Source organism: Pan paniscus, chromosome 2, assembly GCF_029289425.2.
Source record: "Pan paniscus chromosome 2, NHGRI_mPanPan1-v2.0_pri, whole genome shotgun sequence".
In the NCBI taxonomy this organism is placed as follows: domain Eukaryota; kingdom Metazoa; phylum Chordata; class Mammalia; order Primates; family Hominidae; genus Pan; species Pan paniscus.
In genome coordinates, this window is record NC_085926.1 from 182,439,743 (window position 1) to 182,461,216 (window position 21,474).

At 58.4% G+C, this 21,474-nt stretch overlaps 1 protein-coding gene across 2 annotated transcripts; it reads left to right on the forward strand.

Moving 5' to 3' along the window:
• The first annotated feature begins 447 nt into the window (after window positions 1-447).
• Window positions 448-20,997, forward strand: EPHB3 (EPH receptor B3). 2 transcript variants are annotated; one of them, XM_034957842.3, is made up of 16 exons: window positions 449-1,035; window positions 9,964-10,028; window positions 11,150-11,822; window positions 14,484-14,639; window positions 15,448-15,789; window positions 15,949-16,073; window positions 16,265-16,424; window positions 16,505-16,613; window positions 17,021-17,073; window positions 18,084-18,206; window positions 18,294-18,541; window positions 19,009-19,224; window positions 19,336-19,485; window positions 19,579-19,772; window positions 19,860-20,015; window positions 20,121-20,997. In XM_034957842.3, exons 1-16 carry the CDS (start codon window positions 921-923, stop codon window positions 20,227-20,229), a joined length of 2,994 nt encoding a protein of 997 aa, XP_034813733.2. In that variant the 5' UTR covers window positions 449-920; the 3' UTR covers window positions 20,230-20,997. The 2 variants fall into 2 exon arrangements, with proteins under 2 accessions (XP_063459083.1, XP_034813733.2); XM_063603013.1 differs by having other exon boundaries at window positions 448-1,035; window positions 19,009-19,485.
• The last annotated feature ends 477 nt before the right edge of the window (window positions 20,998-21,474 follow it).

Genomic DNA, 21,474 nt, shown 5'->3' on the forward strand with positions numbered 1-21,474 from the left:
AAGAATGAAGAAACGATGACGTCCCTTGTCACAGGATACATCGCGGTGGGGGTCCCCCCCAGGCAGCGCTAAGCTACAGCCACATGAGGGCGTCGCAGGGCAGGCGCGGGCCACATGGGGGCGCCCCCGGTCCGTCTTAGATGGTTGGCACCTCCTCGGACTCAGTTTAGGTTACTAATCGCCAATGGGCGCCAGGGGGCGGGGTTCTCCCTCTGATGGACGGCATCGCTCCGCCCAATCTAATTCATCTTTTCCTTAGCCCCGCCCACTCCGGGCCCCTGAGACCCCGAGGGTGGGCCTGGCGGAGACACCGCCAACTGAACTCCAGCTGAGTGCTCTCGAGGCCGAACCAGCGGGCCTGGAGGTCTGTGAGTGGGTGGCCAGCCGCTAGGGGCGGGGCCTCAGCGTTGACGGGCAGGCAGGCCGTCCCGCCCCTCCCGCCCAGAGCGGCCGCGCCAGCGCTGGGGACAGCAGAAGTGAGTACGTGAGCGGCGCAGCAAGATCCCAGCTCGGACCCCGGACGGCGCGCGCCCCCGAAGCCCCGGATCCCAGTCGGGCCCGCAGCTGACCGCCAGATTACTGTGCATCCCGAATCACGACCACCTGCACCCTCCTGCCCCAGCCCGCCCCCCAAGTCCTCAGGCACCCAGCTCCCCGGCGCCCCGGATCCTCCTGGACCGGTCCGTCCAGATTCCCCCGAGACCGACCTGTCCGCATCCTCAGGACCGCCGGGCTCGGTGCACCGCCTCGGTCCCGGAGCCGCCCGCCTGGATTGCATTCCCTTCTCGCCTGGATCTCCTGGGACCGGACGCGAGCCTGCCCCGGAGCCCGCCGAGCGCACCCTCTCTCGGGTGCCTGCAGCCCCGCCGGCGCGGCCCGGCCCGGCGCGGCCCGGCTCGGCTCCTAGAGCTGCCCCGGCCATGGCCAGAGCCCGCCCGCCGCCGCCGCCGTCGCCGCCGCCGGGGCTCCTGCCGCTGCTCCCTCCGCTGCTGCTGCTGCCGCTGCTGCTGCCCGCCGGCTGCCGGGCGCTGGAAGGTGAGCGGCGTCGGGGGGCGCGCCCGGGAACAAGGTGCCTGGGGTCGCGGGGCTGCAGGCTAGCAGCGTGGGTCCGACCCGGATTGAGCGCACGTCGGAGGAGGCCCCGCCACCGGCGCCCGCTCCGGGGCCCAGGGATGGGGTGGGGAGGCCGCCCCTGGAGCCGCCTCGGAGGCTGGAGCTGGCTCGGAGGCAGGCAGCCCGCGGGTTGGGGGATCGCGGGGAGCAAGACTCGGGACGAGCGTCCCTGAAAGTCCTGGCCCTGCTGTGAGCTTTCGCGGGAGTCCCCCACACTCACGGCAGAGAAGTGGGGCTCCCGGCACCCCCCGAAGTCGAGGACGTGTGGGCGATCCCCCAGGCAAGGCGAGGGCCGCGGGGCTGTGGCGGGTGGGGGCGAAGCGGGACTCCCCGGGTTGGGGGGCGCTAATGAGGAGCCCGTTGGAGTTAACTGTGAGAGTGTGAGTGCGAGCACCCCGCTTTGTCAGGGGACCGCTGCGGGGGCGGACAGGCGGGGGCCTGTTATTGTTTATGGTTTACCGGGCGCCAATTACACCCGAGGTGCTGTATGCGCGGGCCCCCGCACCCTTTGTGGAGGCTCCCTCTCCGCCTTCTAGCAGGGCTTGGGTCTCCATTTGAACCCCTGAAGTTGCGGGATTTGCCCCAGGTAGCAGCAGAGCCCGGCGCCTTCCTCAGTAGCTGGTGGGAAAAGGCCCGGCTTCTCAATAGGTTCTGTGAAACCTGCCAAGACTGCTGTGGGGGGCAGCTCCAACTTCCAAATGATTGTACTTGGATGAACAGCCCGGCGTTGTTGGCGCTGGCAGGAGAGCTCACACGCATGCCACTTGACACAAGCTTGCCGCGGACAGAGGCCCCAACACCAGCCGCAAACAATAGGGAGGCCCACACACACTCACGCCCCGTTTCCAAGAATTTCGGAGCCATTAAATGAGAGGGGGTCAGAACCTTCCCTAAAGTGGAGGGAGGGACGCCACAGAAATTCGAGGGCAATTGGAATAAAGGCAGTACTTATTTGGGGTATCTTTAACAGATCTAGTTACTTTCTTAGTTTAGGAACGAAAACACGAATTCTGTGGAACTTGGCTTGTTCTTATGTTCACAGTCGGTAAACTTAAAGGTTGGAAGGAAAAAAGAACACAGTTCGGAGAGAAAGGCATCCTCTGGTGCGTTCTAATGTTCTCCAGAGGAAAGACCTCCTATGATCCCCCACCCTCCTCATCTCTGAGCCTGCTGTGCTGACAGATCGAGTCCCACGGGTGGACACATGCAAATTCAGACTGACACACCGAGGTCTCGCCCACACTCGCACACACTCACCCACATGTGTGTGATAGGATCACAGGCGTGAGAACCCAGTGTGGGGCTTTGTTGTTGATTGCCTTGAGGGTGTGAGCCAGGGAACCTGTTCTAGTTGCCAGATCTGTGTCTGGGTCTCTGTGTCGTAGTCCAGGAGAGGCGACATTGGTACACACACACTCATACACTTATGGGGCTGTGTGTCACCTGTGTGTGTCGGGTCACAAGGCACTTGTTGTGGGTGTGGTGGGTGCTGAGTGTGGAGTGGGAGTGTGGTTTGGGTCAGGTGCACAGGGGCTACCTGAGGAGGCTCACTTCTCCCTCCCGCCTTCCCTTCCTTTCTGTCTTTCAACCCTCATCACCTACTGGACCCTCAGGAGTCCAGGCCCTAGCAGGAGCCCAAGCTTCCAAGCCTCCAGGCCAAGCAGCTGGGGGGCTGTCCAGAAGGCCGAGTCCTGATGTGCTGGGGCAGCCCGGGAAGAGGGGGCAGCAGGACCTCTCGTTCCCCATTCCCGGCCTGCCCACCTCCCCTCCACTGTGAAGTGGGAGCTAGGGCTACTCCCTAGCTGTGAGGCCAGGCCAGCATGGGATGCCTCTGGGAAGCAGCGGTGCCTACAAGGGTGGTTTCACCAATTCCTTCACTTTTGCAATACCTCAGACCCTCTGGTCTCCAGTTCGTGCGTGGGAGAATGTGAGGGAACAAATGCAAGGTGCTGACCCCAGCGCAGACATTGCACCTACCCACCCTCTGGCTCTCCCTCACTGGGAGACAGGATAGGAACCGCACCGACCTCACAGAGTTCTTCTGAGTACTGAATTCTTAATGTGTGCAAAGTGCTTAGCGCATAGGCATTGTTATTCAAGGATTAGCTGTTATTATTATTGTTACCCTAGGGTCTGCTCCTTGGGGAGCTTCAGGAGTGAAACGAGTGTGTGCCCTTATCCTGCTGGAGGGAGGTTAGAGGGAGGAAAGATGAAAGGGAAGGTTGGTGCAGGGGGCTGGGGGTGGGGCTGTCTGCCCCACATCTCCCTGCAGCTCCAGAGAGGGAAGGAATGGGGAGAGAGCTGGCCCAGTGGGCAGCTGTTTTCTGCCTGTCCTCCCTCCTGTATTCTGGAGCTTGGCATGTGGATGGGTGGACTTCGAGGTCCTGGGCTGTGACCAGGATATGTGGGTTCCATAGCACTGAAGATCTCTTCAGCCCCTCCAGCTTGACAGGTGGGGGGTCTAGCTTTCTCCATCCAACCTACCATTTGGTTTCGTCAGGATTTGGTCTGCCCTTGGCCTTGTGGCTCTTTGTGTCTGGGGCATGACATTTATTTTGGCCCAGTGTCCCTGAGCCCTGGCTGCTACCTCTCATGTACCCCCTAGTTAGATGCTGTCTAGCACCTGGTTCCTCTTCCCTTCCTGCACACTTGGGGGTCACCAAGACTCTGCATCCAAGGCTGTCATCAGTTTTCCATGTGGATGGAGCCTGGGTCCTTGCTTGTCCTTGTGGTTGAAAACATGCCCTCCCCTTGCCCTCTGATTGTCCCCTTCCCCCGTGCAAATTGCCCTGGGCTTTACCCACAGCCACAGGGAAACAGGGCCACCTTGTCACCCACTGGTCTTTTGAGTAATGTTCCCCAGTTCCCCAAAGCCAAGATTATTCTCCCCTCAGGGCCATCAACGGGTCAGGGGGTGGGGTCCAATGGGGAACAGACTAGGAATGGGGCCTGAGATGAGGAATGGTGTCTGAACCCCAGCACCCCTATACTTGGGATAGGATGGAGAGATCCCCGCTGGGAAGATATCCTTTTGAGAAAAGAGAAACAGTTACCAGATCGCAGGAGGTGGGGCCAGCACGTCCCCCTCCAGCCAAGCCTTGGTAGCTGAGTTGTCACTGCAGTGGAACCTGTCTCTGAGGGAACAAGACAGCATAGAGCCCACCTCCTTCACAGGGGCAGCAGGAGCGACCCCTGAGAACATGGGAACTGAGAGGGGACAGCGGGCCGGGATTTGGAGGGCTTGCTCACTTGTTTGAGTTGCCTCTGGCACCCCCAAACCCCATCCCTGTCTGTCAGGAGCTGGCCTTCTGAGCCGCTGCTGGGGGCCGGCAGGTATTTGGAAGAACCAGTTTGCTCAGCACTGCCCTGTCTTTAGCCACAGCTGCTGCTGCTGCCACTGCAGCCTCAGCGGCTGCTGCGAGCTGAAGCCGAAGCTGCCGAAGCTGCCGTGGGCAAGGCCTCTGCCGCACGGCCTTCCACTAATTAAACAGCATGAAGAGGCTGAATCACCAGGCCTGCATAGTTTGAAAATTGTAGCCCTGCCTGTTGTGCTGAGTCAAACTGGTTTGTCGGGATTGGGCAGCTGGGGGGGGGGGGTGAGGGGTGGAGGGAGACTGGATACAGCTGGGCACCTGATGGGGTGGGAGAGGCCCCCTGCCCAAGGGCTAGCCCTGGTGCCAGGTCTCCTATTCCCTTCTGCCCCCAGCCTCCTGGCCAGACCCAGTGTGGCCAGCATCACAAGGAAGGGCTGAAGGGCTCAGGTTAAGGGCTAGCTGTCCACCCGTCCTTCTAGCTGCTGGCAGGGCCACAGTGGGGTGGGGGCATGGATGAGCGCCGAGGCGTTTGGGCTCCCCGCCCTGGGCTTCTTTCCCCTTCTTCTCCCTCTCAGGTTTATTTAATTATAAACCCCCATGATCTGAGGGGAAGAATGAAAAACAAAATGTGTTCTCTGTTCTGAGATGTTCCCCCCACCCCATCCCAGACATGGGGGCCAAGGGGCTGTGGCAGGAAAGGAGGAGATGGCCCTGGGTGACTTAGGCTCCCCACAACATGTATCTTCTCCAGTCCCATGGCAGGTTCCCCCCAAGATGCTTTGATCCTCACGCTGACCTCCCTGTGTGTACAGGCTGGCACAGGCTGGCACACGTGTGTACACATCCTGACCCATGGGAGGGGAGCCAGCTTGGTGGCTGAGGAAGGGACTCCATGAAGAGGAGGAGGGTGTCCAACTCGGGTGGCACAGCACTGCTCCAGGGTGCTCCTCCTTGCGCAGACCCTGGCCCCCTGCCCTCCTGCCCCGCTGCACACTCTGCGGGCCCAGCCCTGGTGCTGACCTTTCCTTCCACCTCTAAGTCCCTAGTCTGGAATTTGGGCTGAAGGCTTGCTGCTTCTGTCTTTAGTTGTTTTGTGTTTCTGTTTTTTGTTTTGGCTTGTTTTTTTCTGTTGTTTGTTTGTTTTCTGGGTCTCAATGACACTTTTGCTCCCAGGGTGCTATGGGGCCTGGCCCTCCACCAGGGCAGGTGGTAGGCCCTCAGCTGGTGCCCCTCCCACAGGCCAGGGTGCCCATGATGTCCTCTTCATGCCCTGCTCAAGGTCCTCGACCTGCAAGCGGAAGAGCCTTGCCCAGAGCTTCTGAAGCCACATCTCTTCAGGGTGCTACCCTCTACCAAGGGCTCAGGGGCCCTGGAGATGGTGCCATTGTGCTGGCAGGGAAGTGGCTTGTTACTTGGGCAGGGGCTATACCTGGGGAGGCCGCACCCAGCCACACCCAGAATCATCTTCATGCCCCTGCCCCACCCCAGCCTCGTGACCTGACTGACAGCTCCTGCCCAAGCCAGGACAACAGGAAGCAGGGCTGGGGCTGTTTCCCTACACCTCTGGCTAAGGCTGCCCCAGCACCTCTGCTTCCCTTGCAAGAGTGGCCCATGTGGCTGCCCTGCCTGAGCGAGAGGCACCAGAGTGTTGGGGGCAGGATGAGGGGTACTGCCCTCTCCCAGTAACTCTTCCTCTACCCCACTGGAAGACATCCCATAAACAGAACCATGCTTGCAGGGTGTGTGTGTGTGTGTGTGTTGCGGGTACATGGAGGATGCACCTCTGAGGCTTTACACAAATCTAGGTATTGATACTTACACCATGTCAGGGTGCTCCTTTGCAGGGGCTGTGGCATGTTTCAGTGTCATTGGACATCTGTGACTTTGCAGCTGATTGTAGTTTGTGTGACTAAGAGCATGTCGCCAAGTCTATACAGGGAAACTGGTGTTTGTGTTTGCACTTTACACCGAAGACTGTGTGACTTGCAGCTGGTGATAGCATGTGCAATTGGGTGTGTAAGGAGAACATACTGCAGGGTTGGGGGTGCGTGCCCTCTGTGTGCGCATATGTTTCAGGAAATCTGCACATAGGTAGGCTGGAAGCGTGGGTCCGCCTAAGGCAAGCCAGATCTCTGTGTAGGAAAGATTCACTGTATATGAATGTCTAAGGAAGACTAATCTGTTTGTACCATATGCATCCGTGTGTCTGAGAAAGACAGACCATGGCTCTGTGTGAAGCTGGGTATGTGTTTGTGGGCGGCTGTGGCTTTGTGTGTTTTTGTCCACCATATGTGTTGACTTGTCACTCTTTAGCCCCAGTGGCGGGGAGTGAGCCCAGCCCCCAGGACTGGATGTTGCGCGTGCATCTGTGTGTTTGTGCATGGGCGAGGGCCACACAGCTGCTGCCACGTGGCTGCTCTCCATGGCCCTGTGGAAACCTGAAAGAGGTATTGCTTAGCTCCTGAGCATCAAAGCTCCAGTCCCCGAAAGACCCCAGGCCTGGTGCCTACCTCCCTGGTGACTTTGCTGGGCAGTTGTGGTTTCCTGCCTGACACAGCCCAGTGTCTAGGGTGGCCAGCCTCTTCTCCTCTCTGCCTCCTGCAGATACATGGCAGGACGGCGAGGGATGGGGTGCAGCAGGCAGCTGGGGGAGTTGAGAACTTGCTCACTCACTCCTCTTTTGTCTTTACCCGCTGCCCCTCATACCCCCCGTCCCAACGTGTGTATGTACAACACACGTACACACACGTGCACACACATGCACACGCCGCACACACAGCACAGAAAAGGTGGGCTGGGTCTCTTTCTCCCAATACCACGGACAGATGGGTTCTATGACCCCCCCCCCCCACATCCCCTCACCTCCTGCCGAAGGCTGGGACCAGGCACCCCAGGGCTGAGGAGGGCCTAGCCCCGTCCTCTGTGCCTGGGCAGGCTGAAGGGAGCAGGCTCCTCCTCTCCCCCTGAGAAACGGGGAAACCGAGAGCACGCGGCCCCCTCCCCACCGGAGTGACCGAGCCCTTCCTCAGGCACACATGACTCGAAACCCAAGTCCTCTCTTCATTAATGGGAAAAATGTGGCGAGATTGAGCGATGGCCAAGGCTGAGCGATGGCCAAGGGCCGATCCCCTCCCTCCCTCTCTCGCTCCCCAGAAATTAAACAGAAATGAAGAGCCTCCCTGCCTCCCTCGCTCCCTCCCTCCCTCCTTCCCGCCGCCGCCTCTCCGCCGTCCCCTCCCTCCGCTCCCTCCTCCCGGAGCCAGCGCAGGGCTTGTTTTAAACTGTGGAGGAATCTGGCTGGAGGGGGAGGGGGCTGAATATTTGGGTTTAAACAGTTCCAGATGGGTTTGGCACAGGCTGAGCAGAAGGAAGTGAGGGAGAGGGAGGAGGGAGGCGGCGCGAGGGAGCGGCTGGAGCCCCGGCCTGCTCCGGCGGGCGGACCGGCGGGAGGACTGGCTGCGGGGGCAGGGCGCGCTTGCTCTGCCGGCTCCCGGGACTGACACTCGCGCTGCCGGCTGGGGACGAGGCCGCCTGGCAACCTCCCTCTGTCCCTGTCTCCTCGGGCCTCCGCGTCTCTCGGTCTCCCTGTCTTTGTAGTCAGCCGCCGGCCATCCCGGCTGTCTGATCCCCGCCAGGCGGCTCCGCACATCCCTCCGGCTCCGTGCCCGCCAGCTCCAGTCGCTGCCCCGCCCGCCTCCCTCCCCGCCTGTCTCTGGGCCCCGGCTTCTGAGCATCTCGGCTTCCCTCGAGTACCCCCCCCGGCCGAATGTCTGTGTCTGTCTGTCTGTCTGCCAGAGGCCAGGATCGCTCCCCTTACAGCCGGGCCCTCAGGGGACCAGGGGCTGCGGCAGCGGGAGGAGCCTCCCTCCCTGCAGTGAATGGCTGCTGCCTGCGGCCCCTTTGCCTGACATGGGGGCGGGGCTGGGGTCACAGCTGCCTTGTCCACCCACGGGGTCCTCCGCCGTCCTCGGCTCAGACCCAGCCTCCGGGAAACCACTGAAGGCTGCAAGTCTGTGGCCGCGGGGTTTGGGTTTTTCCCCACTTGGGCACCCAGAGGGGATGATGTAGAGGCCTCCAGAGGTCCTGGGGCAACCCTGCCCCATTCCAGCTTCAGAGCTGGCTGCACTGTCTTCCAGGCCACGGGAAAGGAGTTGGCACCTCTTTCCTTCCTTTCCTGACCCAGGTCTAATCTGGGGGTCACACTGTCTTTCAGAGAGTAGGGACATCCAGCCAGAGCGCAGAACCAGGTTCCTAAGGGAGCAGGTGTATGTCAGAAACATTAACGGGCCCCTCCTATGACCAAACAAGGTGAAACAGACAAGAAACCAGCTCAGAACACAGGCCGGGTACTGTGACAAAGCCCCTGGCCCTAGATGCACAAAGGAGGGCATCTTACCCTGACTTGGAGGTTCACGGAAGGCTTCCTGGAGGAGGCAACAGCTCTGTTGGGACTTAAATGATAGGCAGTTTTCTAGGCTTTCTTTCATCCCTCCTTTACAGAGGGGCATATTGCAGTCAGAGTGCAAGGGATTAATTATAGAGTCAGATACACCTGAACCTGATCCACCCTTGTCCCCTCACCCCGAGTCCTAGCAACTTTACCTTAGGCAGTGTATTTTCTTTGTCTGGGCATCAGCGTTCTCTTCTGTAAAAGGGATACACCAACAGTACCTTCGTCCAAGGATTGCAGGAAGAATTGAACTAAGAGCTGGTTTGGGGCTTTGGTGGTCCCCTCTCCACCCTCAAAGCGCATCCCTGCCCCATCACCTGTAGGTGCTGCGTGGGAGCTGGCTCTGGCCTGTCACTGCCCTCCCCTTCCCCTGGGCCTTGTGTGGGGCTGGGCCTTTGTGCTGGGAACGGAGTCAGGGGAGGCCAGGGCCAGGGTCTGAAGCACACAGCCCTTTGTTCCAGGATAAAGGCCCTGCCGGCCCCTTTGTGTGGAGATTAGCAGAGCCTGTAGGTATGTGGACCAGCCTCTGCTCCCGCCTCATTAACCCAGGCCTGGGGTCAGGGCACCCACCCCTAGCCTGCCCGACCTGACATCTTTGGGGCTGTGACATCTCTGGGGATGGCCGCAGGGTCTCCTGTAGGCTAGGGAAACTGGGGGCTTTCAGGACTTGTGGAAAGTGGAGCCTGGGGGGAATCCTTTCCTGAGCCATCTCTTCTTTCTTTCTTTCTTTTTTTTTTTTTTAGACAGAGTTTCTCTCTCTGTTGCCCAGGGTGGAGTGCAGTAGTGCAATCTCGGCTCACTGCAACCTCCGTCTCCCAGGTTCAAACGATTCTCCTGCCTCAGCCTCCCGAGTAGCTGGGATTACAGGCGTGCGCCACCAGCCTGGCTAATTTTGTATTTTTAGTAGAGATGGGGTTTCAACATGTTGGTCAGACTGGTCTCAAACTCCTGACCTCAAGTGATCCACCTGCCTCAGACTCCCAAAGTGCTGGGATTACAGGTGTGAGCCACTTCGCTCATCTGTGATCTCTTCTGTCTCCTCAACCTGAGATTAGTCCCTGACCTTTTTCTCCGTTGTTCCTCCAGAGACCCTCATGGACACAAAATGGGTGACATCTGAGTTGGCGTGGACATCTCATCCAGAAAGTGGGGTGAGACTTTCCCATCATTCTCCTGAGTGTTGTTTGCCATTAGGCCTCCCCCCACTTCCAGCCTCCGTGCCCCCTCATCTCACCAGGGCCTGGAGGAGGGCTGCCTCTGCCCTCTGCCTGTCACCCTCACTTCCTGTGCCATCCCCATCATCCTCACTTGTGACCCTCTGAAGCACCTCATGGTCCTTCTCTGTGGGCATTTCTATCTCTCACCCCTCTGCCTGCCTGTGCCCCCCAGCTCCCACTCCCTCTCCCTCTCTTCCTAACAGCCCTCTGCATGTCCATCCCCACCATCTCCCTCCTCCCTGGGTCCCTGGAGAAAACACTGGCTTGGAAACCTTAGTTCCAGATCTTTAACTTGCTGTGTGACCTTGGGCAAGGCCGTTTACCCCTCTGGGTGGCCACTTCTTGACTGTTAAATTCCCGCAGTCCGGACCTCTCTCAAATATTCTAATTAATCTCCCTAGATGGCCTTCATGGCTGCTCTAAGCCCTAGAACCCTGGAGTACCATGGCACTACAGGCCCTGCAGTCACCAGGCCTGACTGTGTGACCTTGGGCAAAACTCCCTTCTGCGAGCCTTGGCTTCCTCATCTCTAAACGTCGGGACAACAGATGCAGCTCCTCATGGAGCTGTTGTGAAGATTGAATGCGATGTTGATAGTGACAGCCAGTAGCCCGGAAGTGCTTGCACTGCTACAAGCCCATTACATTTATTAGCCTGATTTAATTCCTCACAGCCTCGTTTAGTTCCAAGCAGCCCCATTTTACAGATGACAAAACTGAGGTGTAAAGACAACAAATATAGCTGATGTTCCTGCAGTACTTACCAAGTTCCTAGTCCTGTCCTAAATGCTTTATTCAGTTAAAGTCATTATTCCTTACACATCTTTATTATCCCCATGTTACAGATGGGGAAACTGAGGCACATAGAGGTTAAGTGACTTACCCATAATCACACAGCAGGCAGAGAGCTGGAATTTGAGCCCATATAGCCTGTATGCTCAGCCACTGCACACCATAGAAGCATCCCTGTGAAGTAAATAGAGCAGATCTGGGCACGAGGGAAGCACTTGGCAAATGCAGGCATTCACTCTGTCTTTTTCATTGGTCCATGCACAGTGGGAAGAGGTGAGTGGCTACGATGAGGCCATGAATCCCATCCGCACATACCAGGTGTGTAATGTGCGCGAGTCAAGCCAGAACAACTGGCTTCGCACGGGGTTCATCTGGCGGCGGGATGTGCAGCGGGTCTACGTGGAGCTCAAGTTCACTGTGCGTGACTGCAACAGCATCCCCAACATCCCCGGCTCCTGCAAGGAGACCTTCAACCTCTTCTACTATGAGGCTGACAGCGACGTGGCCTCAGCCTCCTCCCCCTTCTGGATGGAGAACCCCTACGTGAAAGTGGACACCATTGCACCCGATGAGAGCTTCTCGCGGCTGGATGCCGGCCGTGTCAACACCAAGGTGCGCAGCTTTGGGCCACTTTCCAAGGCTGGCTTCTACCTGGCCTTCCAGGACCAGGGCGCCTGCATGTCGCTCATCTCCGTGCGTGCCTTCTACAAGAAGTGTGCATCCACCACCGCAGGCTTCGCACTCTTCCCCGAGACCCTCACTGGGGCGGAGCCCACCTCGCTGGTCATTGCTCCTGGCACCTGCATCCCTAACGCCGTGGAGGTGTCGGTGCCACTCAAGCTCTACTGCAACGGCGATGGGGAGTGGATGGTGCCTGTGGGTGCCTGCACCTGTGCCACCGGCCATGAGCCAGCTGCCAAGGAGTCCCAGTGCCGCCGTGAGTGGGGACTGTCCTGGGGAAAGGGTTGTCGGGAGGGCCTGGGCCACAGCTACCTACCGCCCCGCCCCCCGCCCCTGCTTGCTATCTGACTAGGAGTTCTGGGAGCAGGTCCACAGTGGAGGCAGGAGAGGGAAGAGTGGGGATCAGATGCAGAGAATGTTGTGTAAGGAGGGAGAAGAGAGAGAAAATGAGGAGAGACACAAGGATAGTAAGAGAAAAAATGAAATTAAAGAGAGAGGAAGAGAAGCATGCAGAATCCTTGGCAAGCAGGCACCTGGAGAACGCAGTCAGAAGCTGAGGAGGCTGGCAGAGATGCTCGCTTTGTCCCGGCCTGAGTGTATGCTTCACCCTGAAAGTGGTAGGTTGGCCCCAGGGCCGAGGGCACGGGGGCTGTGGGTACCTTGTGCATGGCTTTTTTTCCTGGGCTCTCCTCTGCCCCTTGGGAGGCAGTATATAAATGGCACAGTGGTTAGGGGCCCAGTCCCTGAAGTTGAGTCCTGACTCTGTCACTTACCACTTACGTGACCTTGGGCAAGTTACTTTTTTTTTTTTTTTTTTTTTTTGAGATGGAGTTTCACAGTTGTTGCCTAGGCTGGAGTGCAATGGCGCGATCTTGGCTTGCTGCAACCTCCACCTCCCAGGTTCAAGCAATTCTCCTGCCTCAGCCTCCTGAGTAGTTGGGATTACAGGCATGTGCCACCACACCCAGCTGATTTTGTATTTTTAGTAGACCGGGTTTCACCATGTTGGTCAGGCTGGTCTCGAACTCCTGACCTCAAGTGATCCACCCGCCTCGGCCTCCCAAAGCGTTGAGATTACAGGCGTAAGCCACCACTCCTGGCCCTGGGCAAGTTACTTAACTGTTTGAACCTTGGTTTCCTTATGTGCAAGATGAGGAAAATAATAGAGGTTCCTTCATAGGGCTGTAGCGAGACTTCTTATGTGAGCAATGCTTTGCCCGTAGAACAGTGTCTGGCACATGGGAGCACAGCCACCAGCTAAGTGTTGGCCATGAGTCTCCAGAGCCCTGGGATCCACGAGAGCTGGGCTGTTCTGCCCTTATTGTATACATGAGGAGTTCAGGAAGCCTGCCTCCGATGGCTTGCCAAGACTTATGTACTAGGCTTCGGAGTTATCAAAATTGTCCACCTAGGGGGTCTCTCACTGAGCCTCACCAGTCCTTGTGAGGTAGATTCCTGCCATCTCCCTATTTCGCCAATAAGGAAACTGAGTCTTGGAGAAGCTCTGTGCACAGGCCTTGTAGCTAGGGAATGTGGAAGCTGGCACGGAAGCCTCCTCCTGTGCTCTGCCATGCAGGATGGCATGCTGAGGGCCCTGTCTTTCGCTCCCTCTGCCCGATTCTCTTCCTTGGGGCTTGCAGCCTACAGCTCTGAGGGGTAGGTGATGACTCTTATGGCAGCCCTAGGCGTGAGAGGGGCTTGGCAGCATGAAGCTGGCTGCGAGGCCATGTTGTCATGGGAAGGTGAACAGTGCCTTTCCCGGGCCCTCTCCACTTCTTGATGGGAATCTGTCCTGAGATTTCCTCTTCCTAAGTGGAGAAAGGGGGTGGGGTGATGAGCCTGACAGCCTGAAGAGGGGCTAACACTCTGCAGGTCCCAGGCAGGAAATGCATGCTGGTTCCCATAGCAACCAGGCTGGCCTGGCCTCTGCCCCCTCCCCCACTGGCTCGAAAGAGCTAGGGTGGAATATCACCTTCGTGAGGGCAGATGAAACCCCAGAAAAGGGCAAGCCCTAGCGCTGGGCGTTCTCCCCTATGGGTGTCCCCCTCCACAGGCAGTCATATGGAGAGGCAGTGACCCACTTTAGTGTCTAGGAGGGTCTTGGTTTATGCCCATTATCCTAACACAGTTATTACTAGTGCCTCCTTTGACTTGCAAATGTTCCAGTGTGAAGAATACACGATAAGGCTACCATCAATCCACAGAGCCTGTGTCCAGGGGCCCAAGGGTAGATGGCAGGAGGGAAGACTGGGGAGAAGGGATGCTTAGGCCCTGGGCTTGCTCTGGGGTGAGTCCCCTTGTGGACACTTGAGGCCTCTGAACTCCAGGTGACCCCAGCCTTCCTGCCTGCTTTCTTTCTCTCCTCCTCTCACCCGTCCTCAGCCCCCATCCCTGCCCAAGGGCAGACAGGAGCTGCTGCCTGCGCCTGGTGGGTGGGGCGAGAGCTTCACTGTGAAGGTCCCGTCTCCTGGCTGTTCTAGGGTGTCCTTCAGGGTCCTCAGGAATGATTTTTCTGGAGCCTCGGGGAGAGGTGGGACATCTCCACAGTGGCGGGTGCTGCTAGCCCACCGGTGGTCTCTTCTTCACCCCACCTCTTCCTCTGTCTTTCTCTGTCTTCCCTGCCTCAACAAGCCCAGGCTGTCCAGGTGATGGGGCTGACGTCTCCATCCATGAGGCCCCGGGGTAGGGGTGAGGGGGGCAGGGGCGGGGAGGAATCTGCTGACGTGGGGTTTCCATGGGGCAATAGGGCCTTTTGTAGCTGCAGCTGGAGTTAGGCAATCCCAGCATTGCCCCCACAGTCTAGGAGGTGGAGGGGCCAGACCTAGGCTGGGGAGAAGCCAGGTTCTCATGGAGCTGCGGAGGTCTGGTGTCTGCAGGGAAGGGAGGTGAGCCCCATTCATCCTCTTCTCCCCCACAGCCTGTCCCCCTGGGAGCTACAAGGCGAAGCAGGGAGAGGGGCCCTGCCTCCCATGTCCCCCCAACAGCCGTACCACCTCCCCAGCCGCCAGCATCTGCACCTGCCACAATAACTTCTACCGTGCAGACTCGGACTCTGCGGACAGTGCCTGCACCAGTGAGTGAACGCGTGACCTCTCTTTCCCTCTGCAGGCCTTCCCTCTGGGGGGCCAGCCTGGGAAGCCTAAGCAGTCACTATGAATAGCCCCATTTTCCAGGGAAGGAGCTGAGGCTCAGGGACGTTAGATGTTGTGCTCAACATGGCACAACTGGGAGGTGACTGCCCCTGAGCCAGAATCCAGGTCAGCTGGCTCGTCCCTTCCACCAACACTTGCTAAGCACCTACCTGTTCCTAGCCATGCTTAGGAACTGGCTAGGAGCTTAGCAGTTGGCCTTCTAGTCCATTGCCCCTCCCTCTGTATAGAAGTGCCTCTCTCCAGCCCTACTCTAACCATGGAGGGGGCCTCACATCCTGAGGGTGGCCTGGTGCTCCACTTCCTCTCTGCCCTGGCCTTCGGTGTGCCGGGCATTGTGCTGGGTATCGAGGGTGAGGAGGTGAATAAGATACAGTCATTGTCCCAAAGGAGCTCACAACCTGGTGGGAGAAATAGGTGTAAGAACAGATAATGACCATAATGTACTAAGAGCTGGGCTAGAAGGCTGTCTAGGAATTGTTTTATGTACATGTAGAGTATAGGGCAAGGACAAATCAAGGAAGGCTTCCAAAAGGAAGTGATATCACAAGCTGGGTATTGAAGGATAAATAGGAGTCTGCCTGGTGAAGAAATGTAGGAACGTTATTCTGCTTATCAAAGCAGAGGCAAGGCAAGGAGGTAGAAAGCAGATTGGAGTGTGCTGGAACTCCAGGCAGAGGGATGGTCCTAGAGCCCCCAGCTCACTACCTTCTCCCTCCATATTCCTCACAGCCGTGCCATCTCCACCCCGAGGTGTGATCTCCAATGTGAATGAAACCTCACTGATCCTCGAGTGGAGTGAGCCCCGGGACCTGGGTGGCCGGGATGACCTCCTGTACAATGTCATCTGCAAGAAGTGCCATGGGGCTGGAGGGGCCTCAGCCTGCTCACGCTGTGATGACAACGTGGAGTTTGTGCCTCGGCAGCTGGGCCTGACGGAGCGCCGGGTCCACATCAGCCATCTGCTGGCCCACACGCGCTACACCTTTGAGGTGCAGGCGGTCAACGGTGTCTCGGGCAAGAGCCCTCTGCCACCTCGTTATGCGGCTGTGAATATCACCACAAACCAGGCCGGTGAGGAGGGGACACTGGAGGGTAGGGCCTGGGTCACTTTCTCCTGGATGAGGTGTCCCAGGGCCTGCTAAGGGACCACTGGGGGTCCCATGGGAAGTGGGTCTTTGGGAAGGATGCCAGGGTCCAGGGAGCCCCTGGTGAGCCCTCTGCTCTTCCCAGCCCCGTCTGAAGTGCCCACACTACGCCTGCACAGCAGCTCAGGCAGCAGCCTCACCCTATCCTGGGCACCCCCAGAGCGGCCCAACGGAGTCATCCTGGACTACGAGATGAAGTACTTTGAGAAGGTCAGAACCTCAAGGGGCAGGAGGAGGCCTTGGGCTGAGCTGGGCTGAGAAAATTACCCCCGGATCATGATGGGGCCCTTGGGAGCAAGGCCTTTGGGTATGGAGGGGGCATGTGGCAGGCCTGGGTGTGAATAGGGGCTGGTTGGCCTCAGGACCCACCTGAGGGTGCCCCCTCTCTCCTGGCATTGCAGAGTGAGGGCATCGCCTCCACAGTGACCAGCCAGATGAACTCCGTGCAGCTGGACGGGCTTCGGCCTGACGCCCGCTATGTGGTCCAGGTCCGTGCCCGCACAGTAGCTGGCTATGGGCAGTACAGCCGCCCTGCTGAGTTTGAGACCACAAGTGAGAGAGGTTAGTAGCCCCCTGCGCCTGTCCCCATCGCGGCCCTCACTCTCCGTCCCTCCACTCAGCAGCCCCTTCTCTATCTCCAGGCTCTGGGGCCCAGCAGCTCCAGGAGCAGCTTCCCCTCATCGTGGGCTCCGCTACAGCTGGGCTTGTCTTCGTGGTGGCTGTCGTGGTCATTGCTATCGTCTGCCTCAGGTACTCCCAGGCCCACTGTTGCTCCATGGGCCGACTCGAACTGCCCTTTAGCATCCTAGAGCCCTCATGCCACAGAGATGAGCCGCCACCACTTCCCTCAGACCCAGGGCCTTAGCCCTCCTGGGGCCAGCCGTTGCTGGAGAAGCCCTCTCCCATCCCTGCCTGTGTCTTCATCCTGCCCTTTCTCCATACCCCATTCCCTGAATCTCCGGGCAGGTTCCCTAGGGACTGAGTCCACTGAACCCCTTGCTCAGACACCCAGAGACTGCTGTGACCACCAATTGTGGGACTAGGCCCCAGGCCATCCCCTGTATCCTCTCCGCCCCTTCTGTGAGCCCAAGGGTGCCCTGAACAAAGGGAGGCAGATGACTTGTCTCAGGCCTGCCCTCCACCCTGCCACCCTACAGGAAGCAGCGACACGGCTCTGATTCGGAGTACACGGAGAAGCTGCAGCAGTACAGTGAGTTTGTCCCCGCCGCCCTCCCCAAGCTCTCCCAGCCCCCTGCAGGGCTCTCAGACACCCTTCTCCCTGCCTGGGACTTCATTCCTTAGAGATAAACCCTGAATGCCCCCTCCCACTTCCAGTCAAGTGGCATTTCCTGACCCCTATCTCACTCCGGGTACCCTGGGCCCCTACTCACTCCTGCTAGCCCCAGAAATGACTGAGACGTGACCTCTCCCCCTAAAGGCAGTTAGTCCTGTGGGAAAGACAAGATGCAAACACACAGGAAACAATTTGAGAACAATTAAGGGTTGAGCTGGGTGCTCCTGTTGTAAAGGGCACTAAGAGTTTGGAGAAGAGGAAGGCTTCCTTGGGGTGGTGGACTTGAGCTGAGCCAGGCGGGATGAGCAGGGTTTTGGGAGGTGAGGGAGAGCATTCCTGGCCAGAGGAGCCTCTGGAAGGTAGTGGGCGGGGTGGGGAAGGAGCCCAACTGTGGGGGCAGCGAGAAGACTGGTTTGACAGCTGCTGGGAAGCCAGGCTGGGTAGCTGTGGCCAGCCCTCGGAGGGTCCTGAAAGGCAGGCAGAGGAGTCTGGACTTGACTCCACCATAGGTAATTGGAAAGGCTCTCAAGCTGGGGAGTAATACAATGAAAGGATTGTTTTAGGAAGACAGCGGTATGCAGGATAGCTCGGTGGGAAAAGTCCAGAGGCAGAGAGCCCAGCTGGGAGGCTATTGGAATAGTGTGAGTGTTGAAGGCCTGGACAAGGTCGGGGCAGTGGGAACCAGGGGAGGGATGAATCTGAGAGAGGTCTGGATGTGATGAGAGATGAGAGAGAAAAACTAGGAGTAGAATCCTAGGTGTCTAGCCTTTATGGTCACCAGGAGTTCTCACGGGAGCTGGAGGATTAGGGCAGCAACACAGAGGAATATGGGGCTGGGCTCAGCAGGGAGCCTGCTGGAGCTGTGCCCATCACAGGGAGAGGCTGGCTTGACGTTACCCTCTCACGCCCACCTCTTCTCCCTCCAGTTGCTCCTGGAATGAAGGTTTATATTGACCCTTTTACCTACGAGGACCCTAATGAGGCTGTTCGGGAGTTTGCCAAGGAGATCGACGTGTCCTGCGTCAAGATCGAGGAGGTGATCGGAGCTGGTGAGTCTCCCGGGGCACAGTAGAGATGAGAAGCTGAGGCGGGCTGGGTACGGGGGTGAGTCATAGCTTGTGCCCTGTGCCCTGCAGGGGAATTTGGGGAAGTGTGCCGTGGTCGACTGAAACAGCCTGGCCGCCGAGAGGTGTTTGTGGCCATCAAGACGCTGAAGGTGGGCTACACCGAGAGGCAGCGGCGGGACTTCCTAAGCGAGGCCTCCATCATGGGTCAGTTTGATCACCCCAATATAATCCGGCTCGAGGGCGTGGTCACCAAAAGTCGGCCAGTTATGATCCTCACTGAGTTCATGGAAAACTGCGCCCTGGACTCCTTCCTCCGGGTAAGAGCCAGCCCCCAGGCCCTCTCCCTCCCCCAGAGAGTTGGATTGGGCTCACCATCCCCTCCCACAAGTCAGACAGCCCCTATTCAAGTCCATAAGCATTTACTGAGGTGGCTTGGTGCAGGGAAATGGCAGGGCCTTCATAGCCATAAGTATGGGAGTTCACATCTTGACTGTTCCTTACTGCCTGTGTGACCTCAGGCAAGTGACTTAACCTCTCTGAGTCTCAGCTGCCTGGTTGTAGAATGGGAGTGGTAAGAGCTAGTGGGTCCTCATGGGGATTAATTGGGATGTTGTCTACAAGATACTTGACACATAGTAGGGCAGCTCACTTACCCTCAGGGCACTCTGGACATGGTTGCAGGAGAGACGAGGTAGAGTCTGAGTACTCGGAGAGGGAAGGCAGGTGGGCAGGCCATGGGCTGATGGGAGCAATGGGCTCACCTGAGCCTGCTTGTTGCCTGCAGCTCAACGATGGGCAGTTCACGGTCATCCAGCTGGTGGGCATGTTGCGGGGCATTGCTGCTGGCATGAAGTACCTGTCTGAGATGAACTATGTGCACCGCGACCTGGCTGCTCGCAACATCCTTGTCAACAGCAACCTGGTCTGCAAAGTCTCAGACTTTGGCCTCTCCCGCTTCCTGGAGGATGACCCCTCCGATCCTACCTACACCAGTTCCCTGGTACAGGAAGCGGCAGAGAGGGAGACTGGGGGCGGGGCCTATCAGCCAGGGGCTCGGGCCTGGGGGGCAGCCCGGAGTCACAGGGTGAAGGGCCTGTGCCCCCCTCACCAGGGCGGGAAGATCCCCATCCGCTGGACTGCCCCAGAGGCCATAGCCTATCGGAAGTTCACTTCTGCTAGTGATGTCTGGAGCTACGGAATTGTCATGTGGGAGGTCATGAGCTATGGAGAGCGACCCTACTGGGACATGAGCAACCAGGATGTGAGTGAGGCTACGCCAGAGTGGTTGGGTAGGTGGGTGCTGGCTGGGGATCATGGCAGCGGCTCACTCAGGGTTTCCCTGCCTTCGGCCCAGGTCATCAATGCCGTGGAGCAGGATTACCGGCTGCCACCACCCATGGACTGTCCCACAGCACTGCACCAGCTCATGCTGGACTGCTGGGTGCGGGACCGGAACCTTAGGCCCAAATTCTCCCAGATTGTCAATACCCTGGACAAGCTCATCCGCAATGCTGCCAGCCTCAAGGTCATCGCCAGCGCTCAGTCTGGGTTAGTACCTCTGCCTCTGCTCCCACCAAGCCAGTAGCCCTATCTCCCGCCTTCAAGACTCCCCAGGTCCTTCTCTTCTTCCCACAGCATGTCACAGCCCCTCCTGGACCGCACGGTCCCAGATTACACAACCTTCACGACAGTTGGTGATTGGCTGGATGCCATCAAGATGGGGCGGTACAAGGAGAGCTTCATCAGTGCGGGGTTTGCATCCTTTGACCTGGTGGCCCAGATGACGGCAGAGTAAGTGTGCCTCAGATTTGGAGGAGCAGGGCAGGGGGCCCTAGGCTGGGCCCAGAGTTGAGGGCACGAGGAAAGGGACTGATCCTAATTTGGCTCCACCTGCAGAGACCTGCTCCGTATTGGGGTCACCCTGGCTGGCCACCAGAAGAAGATCCTGAGCAGTATCCAGGACATGCGGCTGCAGATGAACCAGACGCTGCCTGTGCAGGTCTGACACCGGCTCCCACGGGGACCCTGAGGACCGTGCAGGGATGCCAAGCAGCCGGCTGGACTTTCGGACTCTTGGACTTTTGGATGCCTGGCCTTAGGCTGTGGCCCAGAAGCTGGAAGTTTGGGAAAGGCCCAAGCTGGGACTTCTCCAGGCCTGTGTTCCCTCCCCAGGAAGTGCGCCCCAAACCTCTTCATATTGAAGATGGATTAGGAGAGGGGGTGATGACCCCTCCCCAAGCCCCTCAGGGCCCAGACCTTCCTGCTCTCCAGCAGGGGATCCCCACAACCTCACACTTGTCTGTTCTTCAGTGCTGGAGGTCCTGGCAGGGTCAGGCTGGGGTAAGCCGGGGTTCCACAGGGCCCAGCCCTGGCAGGGGTCTGGCCCCCCAGGTAGGCGGAGAGCAGTCCCTCCCTCAGGAACTGGAGGAGGGGACTCCAGGAATGGGGAAATGTGACACCACCATCCTGAAGCCAGCTTGCACCTCCAGTTTGCACAGGGATTTGTTCTGGGGGCTGAGGGCCCTGTCCCCACCCCCGCCCTTGGTGCTGTCATAAAAGGGCAGGCAGGGGCAGGCTGAGGAGTTGCCCTTTGCCCCCCAGAGACTGACTCTCAGAGCCAGAGATGGGATGTGTGAGTGTGTGTGTGTGCGCGTGCGTGTGTGTGTGCACGCACTGGCCTGCACAGAGAGCATGGGTGAGCGTGTAAAAGCTTGGCCCTGTGCCCTACAATGGGGCCAGCTGGGCCGACAGCAGAATAAAGGCAATAAGATGATTCTCTTGCCCCTTCTTATTCCTCCTCCCAAAGCAAGATTCCCTGATTCAGAGTTCACAGTCCCTGGCTGCCAACCCTTCACAACTCCCTGGAGGCATTGGGAAACCAGATCCGGGCCCATCCAGGCTCAGTTTTCCCTTTGTGCTTGGCCCTCACTGCTTTGAACACCTAACGCACTTCTTGGAAGTGGGTCAGTGGCAACGGAGAGCTAACTACCCCAGAGCTCCTTCCTTCTAAGGCAGAGACCTTCCTGGGGTGGGGGCAGGCTCTTGTGTCTGGATGGTGTTTTACTGAGTCGGTTCCCAGCCTTTGTCTTTAAGGGAGCTGAGGGTAGAGGGGGTTGATCAGTTCCCAGGGTCACATGACCAAGGACAAAGGGAAGGAGAGCCACTGGTGTTCAGAGGCTGAGGCCCGGAAGTTCGGCTGCTCCTCACTGAGGCTTCCTATGCCCAGGCGCTGGGCTAAATGCTCCATTTA